The 14,303-nt window shown below is 56.1% G+C and overlaps 3 protein-coding genes and 5 non-coding genes across 9 annotated transcripts in view; all 8 read left to right on the plus strand.

Moving 5' to 3' along the window:
• Positions 1-3,771, plus strand: part of Flt3lg (fms related receptor tyrosine kinase 3 ligand) — a 4,857-nt gene extending 1,086 nt beyond the window's left edge. Inside the window, exons 3-9 of one of the 2 annotated variants that reach the window (XM_019210109.2) lie at positions 192-317; positions 501-554; positions 690-833; positions 1,183-1,267; positions 2,183-2,388; positions 2,493-2,537; positions 3,530-3,771. In XM_019210109.2, the coding sequence (XP_019065654.1) occupies positions 192-317; positions 501-554; positions 690-833; positions 1,183-1,267; positions 2,183-2,388; positions 2,493-2,516 (639 nt within the window). In that variant the 3' untranslated portion in view covers positions 2,517-2,537; positions 3,530-3,771. Of the gene's footprint in view, positions 1-191; positions 318-500; positions 555-689; positions 834-1,128; positions 1,268-2,182; positions 2,389-2,492; positions 2,538-3,529 lie in introns of both variants that reach the window. The other variant, XM_010640722.2, reaches the window with a different exon arrangement.
• A 1,785-nt stretch (positions 3,772-5,556) lies between these two features.
• Rpl13a (ribosomal protein L13a) lies at positions 5,557-9,150 on the plus strand. Its single transcript, XM_010640721.2, has 8 exons — positions 5,557-5,642; positions 7,268-7,340; positions 7,583-7,648; positions 7,790-7,891; positions 8,078-8,163; positions 8,333-8,392; positions 8,802-8,924; positions 9,039-9,150. Exons 1-8 carry the CDS (start codon positions 5,628-5,630, stop codon positions 9,123-9,125), a joined length of 612 nt encoding a protein of 203 aa, XP_010639023.1. The 5' UTR covers positions 5,557-5,627; the 3' UTR covers positions 9,126-9,150.
• Positions 7,383-7,466, plus strand: LOC117286968. Its single transcript, XR_004518167.1, has one exon. It is a non-coding gene; the product is annotated as a small nucleolar RNA Z195/SNORD33/SNORD32 family (small nucleolar RNA).
• LOC117286967 lies at positions 7,923-8,007 on the plus strand. The gene has a single exon (XR_004518166.1). It is a non-coding gene; the product is annotated as a small nucleolar RNA Z195/SNORD33/SNORD32 family (small nucleolar RNA).
• LOC117286969 lies at positions 8,199-8,269 on the plus strand. The gene has a single exon (XR_004518168.1). It is a non-coding gene; the product is annotated as a small nucleolar RNA SNORD34 (small nucleolar RNA).
• Positions 8,451-8,535, plus strand: LOC117286973. The gene has a single exon (XR_004518172.1). It is a non-coding gene; the product is annotated as a small nucleolar RNA SNORD35 (small nucleolar RNA).
• A 1,762-nt stretch (positions 9,151-10,912) lies between the features above and the next one.
• Rps11 (ribosomal protein S11) lies at positions 10,913-13,014 on the plus strand. Its single transcript, XM_010640720.2, has 5 exons — positions 10,913-11,129; positions 11,804-11,935; positions 12,132-12,207; positions 12,459-12,588; positions 12,837-13,014. The coding sequence occupies exons 1-5, from the start codon at positions 11,115-11,117 to the stop codon at positions 12,958-12,960; spliced, it is 477 nt and encodes a 158-aa protein (XP_010639022.1). The 5' UTR covers positions 10,913-11,114; the 3' UTR covers positions 12,961-13,014.
• Positions 12,256-12,343, plus strand: LOC117286972. The gene has a single exon (XR_004518171.1). It is a non-coding gene; the product is annotated as a small nucleolar RNA SNORD35 (small nucleolar RNA).
• Positions 13,015-14,303: the final 1,289 nt, after the last annotated feature.

Genomic DNA, 14,303 nt, shown 5'->3' on the forward strand with positions numbered 1-14,303 from the left:
CGGCGGGGAGAGGAGAGCTGGGGCAGGGGCAGGGGCAGATGAAGCAGGGGAGTTGGAGCAGAGACAGAGGCCTGAGTGGCCGGGAGGGAGGTCCCTGGCCTGATGGGGAGAGCACAGCCTGGGAGACGCCAAGGTGGATCCGGGGACGTGAGGCAGAGGGGAGCAGGACACTGACAGCCGGGTCCCCACAGTTCCCGCTGCTGCTGCTGCCTCTGCTGCTGCTGCTGCTGCCAAGCCCCAGCCTGCTCGGGACCCCCAGCTGCTCCTTCTCCCACAACCCCATCTCCTCCAACTTCAAAGTCAAAATCAGCAAACTGGTGAGCAGCCCTGCCGGCCCACTCCCGCCGCCCCAGGGAGGCCGGGGTTCGGGGTCGGTGCTGAGTCTCTGTCACCCTCCCAGGACCTCCCGTCCCTCCCCCAGTCTCTGCCTCCATTTCTGAGACTTCATAGTTCTGCTTAGCCCAGTTCTGAGCCAGGCCTGACCCTGCTTTCGCCTGCAGTCTGACTACCTGCTCAAGGATTATCCAGTCACTGTGGCCGCCAACCTGCAGGACGTGAGTCACGCGTGGGCGGGGCCTGGGACGGAGGAGGGCAGCGCCCGTGGGACCAGGCTGGTGGGGACAGTCACCACCGCCCAGCCTGGGGGCCGGGCCCAGCATCTGCCCCTGACCGAGCCTGGCTCTCTCCAGGAGCCGTTCTGTGGGAAGCTCTGGCACCTGGTCCTGGCCCAGCGCTGGATGGAGCGGCTCAAGACCGTGGCCGGGTTAAAGATGCAAGAGCTCCTGGAGACGGTCAACACAGAGATTCACTTTGTCACCTCATGTGGCTTCCAGGTCAGTCTTGAACTTGGGGTCGAGTGAGGGGACGCTGTCCCTGGCCTTGGTACAGGAGCCCTCCTGGGCCTCCCCCGGTGTCCTTTCGGTTCCCAAGGGAGGTGGAGCTGGAACCCCACTCCCTGAAGTCCCCCAGCACCGTGTTGCTGGGGCACAGCAGGGCGCAGATTCCTTGGGCCCTGAGGGAGGGTGCTGCTGAGGGCTTCTCTGCACCGCCGCCAGGGAGCAGAGGCTGAGCAGGAGGTTCCTGGCGCCCTCAGCCGACGCGGTGGTGACCTCTCCCCCCTGCCCTCAGCCCCTCCCCAGCTGTCTTCGCTTCGTCCAGACCAACATCTCCCACCTCCTGCAGGACACTGTGGCTCAGCTGGAAGCCATGAAGCGCTGGATCACTCACCGGAACTTCTCTCAGTGCCTGGAGCTGCGGTGCCAGCCCGGTAACAGCCCCAGCCCCCTACCCTACACTTGCCTGGTGCCCCTGCCCTCAGTCCCTAAAGCCCTGCTCCTTGTGTCTCCCTGTGAGACCGAGGCTCGCTGAGTTTCCCAGGCTGGGTTTGAATTTGTGATCCTCCTGCCTCAGCCTCCTGGAATGCTGGGATTACGTGTGTGTGCCACCATGCCTGGCTCTACAGTGCATCTTAAACAAACTTGCCACAGGTCAGGAGTTCCACAGCCACTTGGGGCAAATGGCTGCTCTTCTGAATGGCCCGGTACTATAGCATCCAAATGAAGTGATTTTATTGGAATATGATGAAAGACAATGCCCTGTGAAAACTCAACTTTTTGGGTTTATGAAAGCTTTCTTTTGTGAGCAAGGGTATGTAATCAATCTCGTAAATGAACCTACTGGTAAGAAATGAGTAGATATTTTGTTTGGGGGGATCAGAGTTATATCTGAATATGTATATATTCTAGATAGAAATCTACATAGAATACTGTAGTTAGAATCTGCAAATATTCTATCACTGTTGTCATGGTTTTTCATTTCATTTGTTTGAGACAGGGTCTCACTATGTAGTGCAGGTTGAGATCGCACTCACTATGTAGCCCAGGCTGGCCTCGAACTAACAGAGACTCTTTTGCCTCAGCCTCCCGAGTGCTGGGATGACAGGCGAGCGCCACCACACTTTTTTCTTTTTTTTTTTTTTTTTTTTTTTGTGTACTGGGGATCGAACTCAGGACCTTGGGCTTGCGAGGTAGGCGGCAGAACCACTGATCCAAATCCCCTGGTCCAGTCTGGGCTTCTTGTCCTTCTTTTACTGGGGATGAAGAACCTAAGTCCTAGACAAGCTGCCGGCCAGGCCAGGTCACACAGCAAGTGCCAGGCAGCCCTTCCTGTCCTCTCACCACAGACCCCTCCACTCCACTGCCCCCAAGGAGTCCTGGGGCCCTGGAAGCGACAGAGCTGCCTGCCGCACCATCGCACTCCCCGCTCCTGCTGCTGCTGCTGCTGCTGCCCGCCGCCTTCCTGCTGCTGCTCGCTGTCTGGTGTCGGTGGTGGTGGCGGCGGCGGCGACGGTGCAGAACGAGGTGCAGGACGCCCGTCCCCCAGGAGCCGGTGAGCACCCGCGGTGGGGGCGGCAGGGGCTGGAGCTGGAGGCCCCGCCCCCGGCCTAGGCTGACCCCGCCGGGGCGCGGGTGCCCCCTCCCTTCCGTCCCTAGGCGGTGCTGCTCCTCCAGAGCTGAGTTGCCTGGCTCCTGGTCCTGGTGAGTCCTGTACCTGCGGCCCGGGCTCTGTGTGTGTGTGTGTGTGTGTGTGTGTGTGTGTGTGAGTGTGTGTGTGTGCAGGGAGCCAGGAAGGGCTGGGAGCAGGGGAAAGGCAGAAAGACCACAGGACTAGAAGAGGGGCCTGGCATGGTGGTGCACGCCTGTGATCCTAGCATGTGAGAGGCTGAGGCAGGAGGATCACAAGTTCAAGCCCAGCCTGGGCAATTTACTGACTTGGAGAGACCCTGCCTTCAAATAAAAAAGGTCCGGTGGCGAGGAGGCAGCTCACTTTCCCATCCCCCTTCTGCCTCTCTTAGAAGCTTGCTTTCTCTCAATAATTTTTTCCTACATATATATACCAGGAATCAAACTCTGGGCCTTGTGCTTTCAAGGCAGACAGGGAAACCACTGAGCTAAATCCCGGTCCTGGTTTGGTTTTGTTTTGGGGACAGGTCTCACTATGTAGTCTAGACTGGCCTTAAAATTCTTGCCTCAGCCTCCCAGAAAGAAAACATTTTTATCAGAAACACCAAATCTGTATTGGGGGGGCCCTACCAAGAATCAAACTCAGGTCCTTGTGCTTTCGAGGCAGGTGGCTCCACTGAGCTAAATCCCTGGCCCCAAGTCTGTATTTTTGAGACAGGGTCTTGCTATGCAGTTTAGGCTGGCCTTGAACACTCAGCAGTCCTCCTGCCTCAGCCTCCCATGTATGTGCTAGGATGATATACGTGCACATCACAAACAACAAAAGCAGAATTAGGTGAAATTAAAAACTCACCTCCTCAGTTGCCCTGGCCCCATTTCAGGGGCTCAGGATTTGCAGGGCTGGGACTTCCTTACTGGAGGGTGAACAGCTTGGCGGCAGAGGTCGCTGGACAGGTGCCCTAGCAGACAGTGAGCCCTGGCCACTCCAAGCTAAGCGCCCTCCCTATCCTCCCCGCTGACCCACGAACAGCCCAGCGAGGTGGACACATTTGTCATCCTGTTCACAGAGGAGGACGCTGAGGCCCGGGTAGAGGAGCCACCTGCCAGAGGACGCCCGAGCACAGCGGAAATTGGCGGCAGTCTGATGTCTCACTCGTCAATGCTGTTGCCCTGGCGCTCTTCCCAGGACCGAGGCGAAGCCAGGACATGGCCCCAGCCCCACTCACCCCGCGCTGTACAAAGCCCTGTCCTCAGAAACCTGTACATAAATCCTTCTTTTCTACCAGCTCTGGTCGGCCTGTCTGTGGAAGGGGCAGGGTGTGGACAGTGCTGTTAGCCTCTGGTTTTTCAGTTAATGCAGTGTTTCCTTCATCTCGTGTTCTTTTTCTTTTCTTGCCTTCCTTCCTCTCTTTCTTTGAGGCATGGCCCAGGCTGACCTGGAGCTTTGGATCCCCCTGCCTCAGCCTCTCCAGTATTGGGATTAGAGGGGTAAGCCACCAGGCCGGGGGTCAGTCCCTGTTTTCTGAGGACCCCTGGAGCCCAGGGCAGCATTGGGCAATGCCAGAACCCAGATCTGAAGGAGAGCCAGCCTGGTCCCGCATAGCCTCTCTTTCTTTGAGGCATGGCCCAGGCTGACCTGGAGCTTTGGATCCCCCTGCCTCAGCCTCTCCAGTATTGGGATTAGAGGGGTAAGCCACCAGGCCGGGGGTCAGTCCCTGTTTTCTGAGGACCCCTGGAGCCCAGGGCAGCATTGGGCAATGCCAGAACCCAGATCTGAAGGAGAGCCAGCCTGGTCCCGCATAGGATCAGATTTTTCCTTGGTTTTCCTTGTTTTTTTTACTTTTTTTTTTTTTTTTTTTTTTTTTTCTGGGATGAACTTAATGACTTGGAAACAAATTTAATCCTTTCAAGTCTTATTTTCAAGATTAGTTTCTGAGCACTATACCCAGAACAACACTCCCCGAATATAAGGGTTTCCACTGTGACTGGTGGAAACAGGCACAGTTTTCAGCCTTGTGTGAGCCCTGGGTTCTCTTCCTTCTAGTCCCCCCCACTTTTTTTTTTGGTTTTCCTTGTTGTTTGAGAGAGGGTCACATTCTATAGTTCAGGCTGGCCTTTAACTCAGTATTGAACCCAGGGTGAGCTCACATTCGAGGCAAACATCCTGCCTCAGCCTCCTTCCTGAGTGCTGGGTTTATAGGCATGTTCCACCACACCTGCTAAGGATCTGGGCCTTTGAGAGAGAAGATGCAGATCTGGGATCAGAGAGATAAGGAACAGGTTGCCACGCCCTTAGAAGCAGCATCAGGAGGCCTAGGAAGAGTCTCACCCATACTGGGAGAGGCCAGGGAGGCTCTGCAGGAAAGAACTCCTGAGCCAAAGAGCTCGGGCCTGAGAACAGCCAGATTGTAGAAGGGAGAGGGTGAAGGGCAGGGAGGGTATCCCAAGCAGGAGACACAATGCGGGCCGGGCGCGGTGGTGCACCCTTGTAATCTCAGCACTCGGAGGCTGAGACAGGAGGATCGCAGTGAGTTTGAGGGCAGCCTGAACTACACAGCGAGACCTCGCCTCAAACAAAACCCTTAGCGGAGCCACAGTAGACGTCGCAGCCAGGCCTGTGGGAGTCGCTCCTGGATCTGCTCCCAGGATTCACGGAGACGACCTTTTCTGCCTGCTTCCAGGCTGCGGACAGTTTGCTGGGCTCCATGACCCAGGCAATCTGGACCTCCAAGCCAAGACTGACGCGGGCCAGGCGGGTCGGCTCGCCCCCTGCGGGCCACCACATATACTGCAGCCTTCAGTCGTTAGAGGGAGTTGTGGCACCTTCCCTCACAAACGTGGCGGACAGACCAAGACTAGATCAGCTGCCCCTCAAAAATATGGCGGCCAGGGCTGGACAGCCCCGCCCCAGCAGAGCCGCCCCATAACTCACGTGATCGCCAGCCCCGCACAGCCATGGCTGCCATGGTCCGCTCATCGGATTGGGCAGTACGAATAAGGCCCGCCTTCTAGTGGGTGTCTCTACACGTGCGTAGAAGCGCTTTGGCCAATCAAATGACAGAAAGCTCTCAGTGCCTCCCGGGTTGCGTCACTTCCTTCGCCCCTGAAGCAAGGGATAAGAAACCCTGCGCCACCATTTCCTCCTTTCCTAGGCGGCTGCCGAAGATGGCGGAGGGTCAGGTTTGTGCTCTGTGCGGGTCGAAGCGGCGTGGGGGGTCTTGTGGAATCCGGGAGAGAAAGCAGTTGGAGCCTCTTTTCCCTCCTATCTGTGCTGTGAAACTTACGGACAATACTAAAGCAAAATGGGTCGGCTTGGCGTGAGGGAGGCGTGCAGCGTGTGCGTAGGAGAAACTGGCTGAGTTCAGGTCTAGGGCGGACTTATATTGCGGCATCGTATTCCTCCCGAGGTGAAAGGTAATGGTGGGGATGGCAGTATAGGAAGAGTTAGGGTGTTGGACACGTAGATCTCGCTTATTGTCGGCCGTGCTGTTCGGGTCAAGGCAGGATGAATTGTATCGTGACCTCAGCGACGGCGACAAGCGAAAAGTGCTGCTGGCGCCGTCAATTAGCCAAAATGACGCAGCTGCTTCAGCTTAATGTGGGAGCGCTTGTCAGGCCTCCCTGCAGTGTCTGGCCTTTGAATTTGAGACCCGCTTCTGCAGCGGCCCGAGGGAGCTGTTTACTGGGTTGCGGGGGTGGATGGCTGTTTCTCTCACCCTTGGGGCTGCTGCATGCCTTGAAGGCGCGTTGTCCCTGGAAGAGGAAGGCTGTGACCAGTGCTCCGGGTGAGAGACTTCGAACCAGCCCTGGGCCCTCGGCGAAACGGGCTCAGCCTTCCCCTCCTGGTCTCCCGGTGGGACATTGTACACTGAGGGGGATGATGGCCCTGGAAAGGTTTTCCTTGTCCTTTGTGGGGTGGGGGACACGGTCTTGTCGAGGCAGGCCTAGGTGGGTGGCAGAACTACCAGCATGTGTTTCTGTGGCTCGCTTTCTGGTAGTTTGTTGCAGATTCCTGAGGCAGGTGCTGGCCTTATTTTAGAGGTGATGAACTGTCGTGGAAAGCAGATTTTTGGCTGAGGTTTTGTTTGGTCAGGAAGTCTGGCTTCAGATTTTGTACCTTTCTGCACTGCCTTCAACAATAAGAAAGGGACTGCATTGTATGCTGTTATGTTACTGTGTTACGGTGTATTTTCCCAAGTTACAGTGAGAACATTTGTTCTTGGTGAGGATGCTGAGGATCCAGTTTTTACAGTTTTCCCCAGCACCTAGAAGCAGCCTGGGCTTTGGCTAATCTCCCTCACCTCCCACCCAAAGCTGTCTTGGTAGTTAAGAAATTCATAGGTGTGGTAGATGTGAGGTTTATCTATAGTCTAGCTACTGGGGAAACTGAGGCAGGAGGAACTTGAGCCCAGCTGTGAGCTGGCCTGGGCAGCATTGGCAAGATACTATCTGAAGAAACCAAAGAAAAATTCCAGTAAAAACATTTTTTTATACATCAGGAGAAATCCTGTGATTTGTGACACAGATGACTGTTTTTTTGCAGCTGGATGACTGGGGACAGTTTATACACTTGGTCAAATCCTATCATCCTTGCACCTAGTAAAATACATTCAAGGATGTAAATTTTTCCTTTTGAAGCACCTGGTGTCTTAGCTCACAGACGCTGGGTCATCCTTTGCCTCCTTGGTGGCAGTTGCCTTAGCTGTAAGTGACCCTTTGGGTGTGACAGGAAGTGCCTGGTGGGATGTGACCCCGCTGGGGCGAGTCCGGCTGTCATTCTCGTAACGCCTCCTCTCATCTCACAGGTCCTGGTACTGGATGGCCGAGGCCATCTCCTGGGCCGCCTGGCGGCCATCGTGGCCAAGCAGGTACTGCTGGGTAAGTTTTTGGTCCACTTCTCCCTGTCTTTAGCTCCTCCTGGAGGTCAGTGATGAGCAACAATCACCATCTTTCGTTTGAGTCTCACGACCGTGAGATCAACCCCATGCACCGCTCTGAGACCTGCCTGTCGCTGCTGTGTGACTTGAGCAGGAGACTGGCCTGTGGTCAGGGCTGCGATACTCCATTGTGCACAGGGCTCGTTCCCTTGCCCTCCTCCGACGCCTCTCTCCCCCCAATAGGCCGGAAGGTGGTGGTTGTGCGCTGCGAGGGCATCAACATTTCTGGCAACTTCTACAGAAACAAGTGTAAGTTAGATCCCAAGATGAGCCCTGGAAAAGGTCTCAGCATGGCCATGGGTGCTGAGCCTTCTCAGTCTGGAAGCGGGAACAGACCCTGGGGCTCTGGTCGCCTGGGGGCTGTAACAGGCTCCCGTCCTCTCCCCCCAGTGAAGTACCTGGCCTTCCTCCGCAAGCGGATGAACACCAACCCATCCCGCGGCCCCTACCACTTCCGGGCCCCCAGCCGCATCTTCTGGCGGACCGTGCGAGGTGAGCTGCACGGCAGTGAGGTGTCGCGCTGGCGGCCAGTGATGAGGATGTCTCCCACTTGTGTTCGAGTTCCCCGACCATGAGAAGACTCCACATGCACTACCATCTGAGGCTGCCGAGCCGGCCCTGAGGGGAGGTGGGCGTCCTGCCGACCCCTCTGAGCAGCCTGCACTGCTCTGCCCCCAGGTATGCTGCCCCACAAGACCAAGCGAGGTCAGGCCGCCCTGGACCGCCTTAAGGTGTTTGATGGGATCCCGCCGCCCTATGACAAGGTGAGGCCACCCTCACACCCGTGCATGTCCTTGTCTGGCGTCGGTGATGTTCCATGATTACCTACATTGTTTGAGCCTCATGAAAAGAAAAACGACTGAGATGCCTGCCCCAGCAGCCTCTGTTCCCTGTGTCCCCACCGCAGCCCTCTGAGCCCCCTTGTGTCCACAGAAAAAGCGGATGGTGGTTCCTGCTGCCCTCAAGGTGGTTCGCCTGAAGCCCACGAGGAAGGTGAGTTGCAGGTTACACTGGGCCCAGGGCTTGAGGGTAAGCACAGGGTTCCCAAACTGGCAGATGATGGCTTTTTCTCACGATGGTCTGCGGATGCCACTGGGCAGTGCCGATAATGCCAAAGGCTCAGCTGATGCCAAGAGTGGGGACCTGAACACAGGGCAGGTGTGGCCTCTTCTAGTCTGGGCAGAGTTCCCAGGTTCCTTCCCACAGATGGAATCTGCCCTCTGCTGCCCCAGTTGAGGCTCTGAGGGTGGGAGGCTTGTGTGTCCCCACACTTTCTTTGGGGTACAATATCGGGAATTGAACCCAGGCCTTACACTGAGACCATCTCAGTCTCCCTCCTGAGTGCTGGGACTATAGCAGTGTGCCACCAGGCCGGCACATCCTCAGTGTCATCCCCCTGCAGTTTGCCTACCTGGGCCGCCTGGCTCATGAGGTCGGCTGGAAGTACCAGGCGGTGACAGCCACCCTGGAGGAGAAGAGGAAGGAGAAGGCCAAGATCCATTACCGGAAGAAGAAACAGATCATGGTGAGGGCAGGGCTTCTCACCGGTGCACTGGGCAGCTGGGGGTCTGACCCCAGGGAGCTCTTAAGACCCAGCCCAGGAGCCCCCACTAACCACCAGCTGTCCTTGTCCCTACAGAGGCTACGGAAACAGGCTGAAAAGAACGTAGAGAAGAAAATCTGCAAGTTCACAGAGGTCCTCAAGACCCATGGACTTCTGGTCTGAGCCCAATAAAGACTTTATGCCTCACGCTTGGCCTGGCCTGCCCTTCCTCCATCGCCGCCCTGGGATGTGGGGGACCCAGGGGCGGCTGTCCAGGTGCCACAAGTGAGCTAGGGGGAAAAGAGCACTTTAGGCTTTTCCTCTTTAAGGTCTTTCCCTGAGCTTTAAGCCATGTACAGATGGGATTTCTGACCTTGTGGAAAGAACCTTAGGAAAGTGCTAAGACCACTGGTTGCTTTGGTTCCGGTGCCTTCCCCTCTGCCTATGTGGCCAGATGCCATACTCTGCAGCTGTCAGGATGGGAGGGGGCACCGCTGCCTTGGGCCAGAGCCAGAGGTGCCAAGCTGGGAGGGTGTGCCACTAAGGGATTGCAGGCCAGGCCCTCGCCCCTTCCCTCTTTGTCACCAGAAACGAATAAATTATTTGTAAAGAAATGTGGCGTCCTTGCATGTGTGCTGTGGAGGCAGGCCCAGAGAGCATGGGCCCTTCACAAGGGAAGGGGCCTTCTATGAATGAACTTAATCTGCTTTAGAAAAGAGGTTTTGTGAACATTCATGTGCGTTTTTCCAGTGTAACTTGAACATCTTAAACATGGCCTGCTGTGACTGCTGTATTCCAGTTAGGTGAAGTTGCTAAAACAGCTGCAAAGTATGGGACTGCCACAGTTTTTTGTTTTGGTGTGTGGGTGTGTGGGTGTTGTTTTTTTTTTTTTTTTTGAGACGTCTTGCTCACATTGTAGCTCAGACTGGTGATCCTCCTGCCTCAGCCTCCTAAGTGTTGGGACTACAGACGTGTGCCAGAAACCCTGGCATGAGATTGCTACAGTTTTAAGCGGGTCCCCACTGGCTCCAGGAGTCCTGGGGACTTTGCCAGTGGATTAGATACTAGAATGGAGGATGTTAATTGAATCTCACCAGTAGACATGCTGGGTCTGCCCAGTAAGTCACCTAGGGGATCTATGGTAGGAAGTTTCTTCAGTCTGGGTGGGACCCACCCGCATGACCCTGACCACATTTCACTTACAGAGTGTAGGGATTTTGTCTGCCAGGGGTTAGTAACTTACAAAATGCCCCGGTGTGTTCAGTAAATGGTTTCTCTGCCACCGCCAGAAAGCCCAGGGAAGCTGCACAGATTTAAAGCACAAAGCTCCATGTTCAACAGTAATTGAATGCATCCAAAGGCAAGATGCATTTAAAAAGATCAGACGAAACCAGTGTGGGGCAATTAGAGGCCCTGTTTCAAAAAGTGAAAACCGCAGCCCAGTTGAAGGGCCCGGACCTATTTAAATTCAAAGCTAATAAAAATTAAAACTAAAATTTAAGGTTCTCAGTCGCAAAAACCACATTTCAAGTGCCAATGGCCAGCGTGCTGGACAACAGGTACACAGAATTTTCATCGCGAAAAGTTGTTAGCGCCATTGTACACAGAAAAACACTCCCGCTCCCCAACACAGGAGAGAACTGTGACCGGAGGAGCAATTTTCATCAAGCCTCTAAAATCTCGGGGGCAGACCCCGCCCCTCAACAATGGCACCGTTGTGCTCCGAAGACCCTTGTGCCTGTCCCACAGGAAGATGGCCGCCACCACTGCCTCAGGTTCGAAGACTGAACCTACACCACCACGCGGCCTCCAGATTCCACGGGAACGTACGCCCCGCAGAAATATGGCGGCTTCCCTACAACTCTCGCGATAACAAGCCAGGCCCTTCATCCTAGCCTAGGGTTCTCAGGCGGTTACCCTGGATCAAAATCTCGCGAGACAATAAAACCGCTTCCCGCTTCTCAGTCCTTCACCATTATGGCGGCGTAAGTTCAGTCCCCCAACGCGTGGTTGGTTAGTGCCACCTATCTATCAAAGTCGTGTCCAAAGCGTCTACCACAGCCGTGTTCCCCCTCCCGTCCGTCTCCTTTCGTCACTTCCTGTCTAGCTCCTGCGCAGTCGATAAGGAAACCCGCACGCCACCGTCGTTCTTTTTTTCAGCCGGCCTGGAAGATGGCGGACATTCAGGTGGGTCCTCGGAGCTTTTCCCGGCGTCCGGCGCCCGCCTCCTGCTTCCCGGTAGCGTCCGGGAGGGCAGGACACTGCGCCCCGTCTGGAGTTTATTCTGGGCATCTTCGATCTGCTAGGGAATTAATGCGGGCGGCAGCAGCGTGCATTTGCATTAGCGTAGATTAGCGTTTCCTCCAGTTTGCGAGCTCTTGCGTTAATGAGAATTCAAGCGTTTTAGGACGCTTTTTTTTTTTTTTTTTTTTTTTTGGTACTGGGGATCGAACTCGGGTCCTTGCGCTTGTTAAGCAGGCGACAGAACCACTGAGCTAAATCCCCGGCCCGAGGACGCTTTCATATTTAAACCTCAAAATTTAAGAGAAGGTGACATCTTGGATCTTTAGTCTCAAGGTTTAAGTCTGTGGGTGAGTCCTAAGGGATGAATTCAGGTAGCAGAGAGGTGTGCTGGAGCGTACGAATTAAACAGTACTGAGTTAGATTTAGGGCCATCTGCGTTTACACGTAAATTTGGAGTGGTTGTGTGGTACAGGGTGCTTCTGGGGCGTTGGGCCTCCAGGGGGTGGTGCCTGGGGACTAAATGCTCTAGTGGGTGGCTCTGGGGCTCGAGCAAGGTCACTACTAGGCCAGGTATTGTCCTGTTCGGAGCTCACCAGCTTCCTTCACCATTCCTATAGACAGAGCGTGCCTACCAGAAGCAGCCCACTATCTTCCAAAACAAGAAGAGGGTCCTGCTGGGAGAAACTGGCAAGGAGAAGCTCCCTCGGTACTACAAGAACATCGGTCTGGGCTTCAAGACCCCCAAAGAGGTGAGGAAGGAACCTCACAAGAGGAGACAGACCTGTGGCTGCACGTGTGGGAACAGCGTTGCCCTGGCCACATCTGATTGGCTACCCCTGGGGCTGCCGGGAATTGTAGTTTGTGTCCCTCGGGCCACGCCCCCAGTTCTTTTCGCAAACTGCTTGCCCATGGCTTACTCCTCCATTGCTTTTTTCCTTCTGTCAGGCCATCGAGGGCACCTATATTGACAAGAAATGCCCCTTCACCGGTAATGTCTCCATCCGAGGCCGGATCTTGTCTGGTGAGTGAAGGGCTCTGGAAACTACTGGAAGAAGGGGTCTCGGGCACCGGCAGATGATGTGTTTTCTCACGATGGTCTTCAGAAGCCCGCCATGGGCACTGCTGAGAAAGCCAGTTGGCAACGCTGATGCCGGAAATGGTTCAGGAACCCCGCTCAGCTGCGTCTGATTCCCAGCATGCCCTGGGCTACCTGTGACCCCTTTTCCAGCAAGGCCTGGGTGACTCATGACCTGTTGTCTGCCCCTGCCCCAGGCGTGGTGACCAAGATGAAGATGCAGAGGACCATTGTCATTCGCCGTGACTATCTCCACTACATCCGCAAATACAATCGCTTTGAGAAGCGCCACAAGAACATGTCTGTGCACCTGTCCCCCTGTTTCAGGTGAGCACGGTGGGCCCCCAAGTGGCCTGGGGCAGTCGGCTGGAGTGACACTGGTGACAGGCCCTGCGATCCCAGCATTTTCTAGCGTGTTGCTCAGCACAGTGTGAGCAGGCAGAAGTCTGGGATTGGGTTAATTATTGCTTGGGAACAGGGTGGGCAGCTGCATGGGCAGAGGGCATCCCCGGGACACTGCCCTCGGTCGCGGTCGGCAGGTGACCCTTCCTGAGGGCCTGGCCCTGCCCCCTCAGGGACGTCCAGATTGGCGACATTGTCACGGTTGGCGAGTGCAGGCCACTGAGCAAGACAGTGCGCTTCAACGTGCTCAAGGTCACCAAAGCTGCCGGCACCAAGAAGCAGTTCCAGAAGTTCTGACGGCGCCTGACCGCCCCCCAAAGGGAATAAAGTTATTTTTGCTCTCACCATGGACCAGGCTTGGATCTGTCACAGTGGGGCTCTGGGTGTGGTGGGTGAGGCGGCCTGGCTGTCCCGCCTGCTGTTTTGGTCCTTGTCACTTTCTCTCCTGTCTGATTGGATGAGCCTGGCTACCTGCTGCCGCCCCTGCCCCCCCATTGCTGGGGAGGAAGTGAGGGGGGAGGTGCCCTGTGCTGCGCTCTAGCAGGAGGGTCCCCTGCTTCTGGGCTTTGCCTGAGCCTCCTGCCTACCCCAAAGCTACGAGAGGGCCCTAAGCAAACACCTGGGAAGGGGCAGGTCCCCAGCTGGCACCCAGTGAGTGTTGGGTCCCAGGCCTCAGGCTCAGGAAACACACTGGCAGTGGCTACTTCCACACCTAAGGGGTTAATCCAGGGCTGTGCTTGCTAGGCCAGTCCTGTACCACTGAGCACATGCCAGCCCTAGGGGACAGGCCTCCAGGAAAAGTGGCCTGGAAGAGACCCTGCAAGGACCAGCCCAGCTCCCAGCGCACCGTGGAACTCGGCACCAGAAAACATCCTGGTCCTACCTGCCCACTGCCACCCCCACCCTTTTTGGTTTTTTGAGACAGGGTCTCACTATGTAGTTGAGACTGACCTGGAACTCACCATGTAGCCCAGGCTGGTCTCGAACTCAACAGCGATCCTCCTGCCTCAGCCTCCCAAGTGCTGGGATTACAGGTTTGCACCACCACCCAACTTGGGACCTAGCTCTTGAGGAAGCAGGGTACTGCGTAGGCCCAAGGTGGGGGCAGGGTCAGGATGACAGCAAGAGCTGGGACTCTTTGACAGCCCACCAAGTATCCACTAGGAGAGGGCCAGAAGGGCCTGCAGGACCCTTGAGTGGAAGGTGGACCGGGTGCACCCCACAGGCAAGGCTCAAAACATTCGGAAAGGATGGTGTAATCCCAGTATGGGGAGCCCGAGTCAGGACTGCTGCGAGTTTGACCAGTCTGTGGTGGAATAGGGCCCCATCTCAAAAGAAAGAGAGGACTTGCACCTGACGGATCCAGGCTGCCCCTGGGCAGAGGACAGCGAGTGCTGGGGTCCCCCGTTGCCTTCGCCTCAGGCCGCCGTGCTGGGGTCCCCAGGTCCCTGCCCCCCAGGCCTGTACCAGCGTCTGAAGCGCAGCACTGGTACAAGGGTTGGGAGACAGGGCCCCGAGGAGAGGAGCAGCCTCCAGGAACGCGCACCCTCTGCGGCGTCGCTGCCTTTTACCCGGCCGAGGGCGGGGGCTGCTGCAGAGGAAGTGGCCCGCACGAGGGGCAGGAAGGGCGGGCACCGCGG

Source organism: Fukomys damarensis, unplaced genomic scaffold, assembly GCF_012274545.1.
Source record: "Fukomys damarensis isolate Sample0158 unplaced genomic scaffold, DMR_v1.0_HiC HiC_scaffold_19, whole genome shotgun sequence".
Lineage (NCBI taxonomy): Eukaryota > Metazoa > Chordata > Mammalia > Rodentia > Bathyergidae > Fukomys > Fukomys damarensis.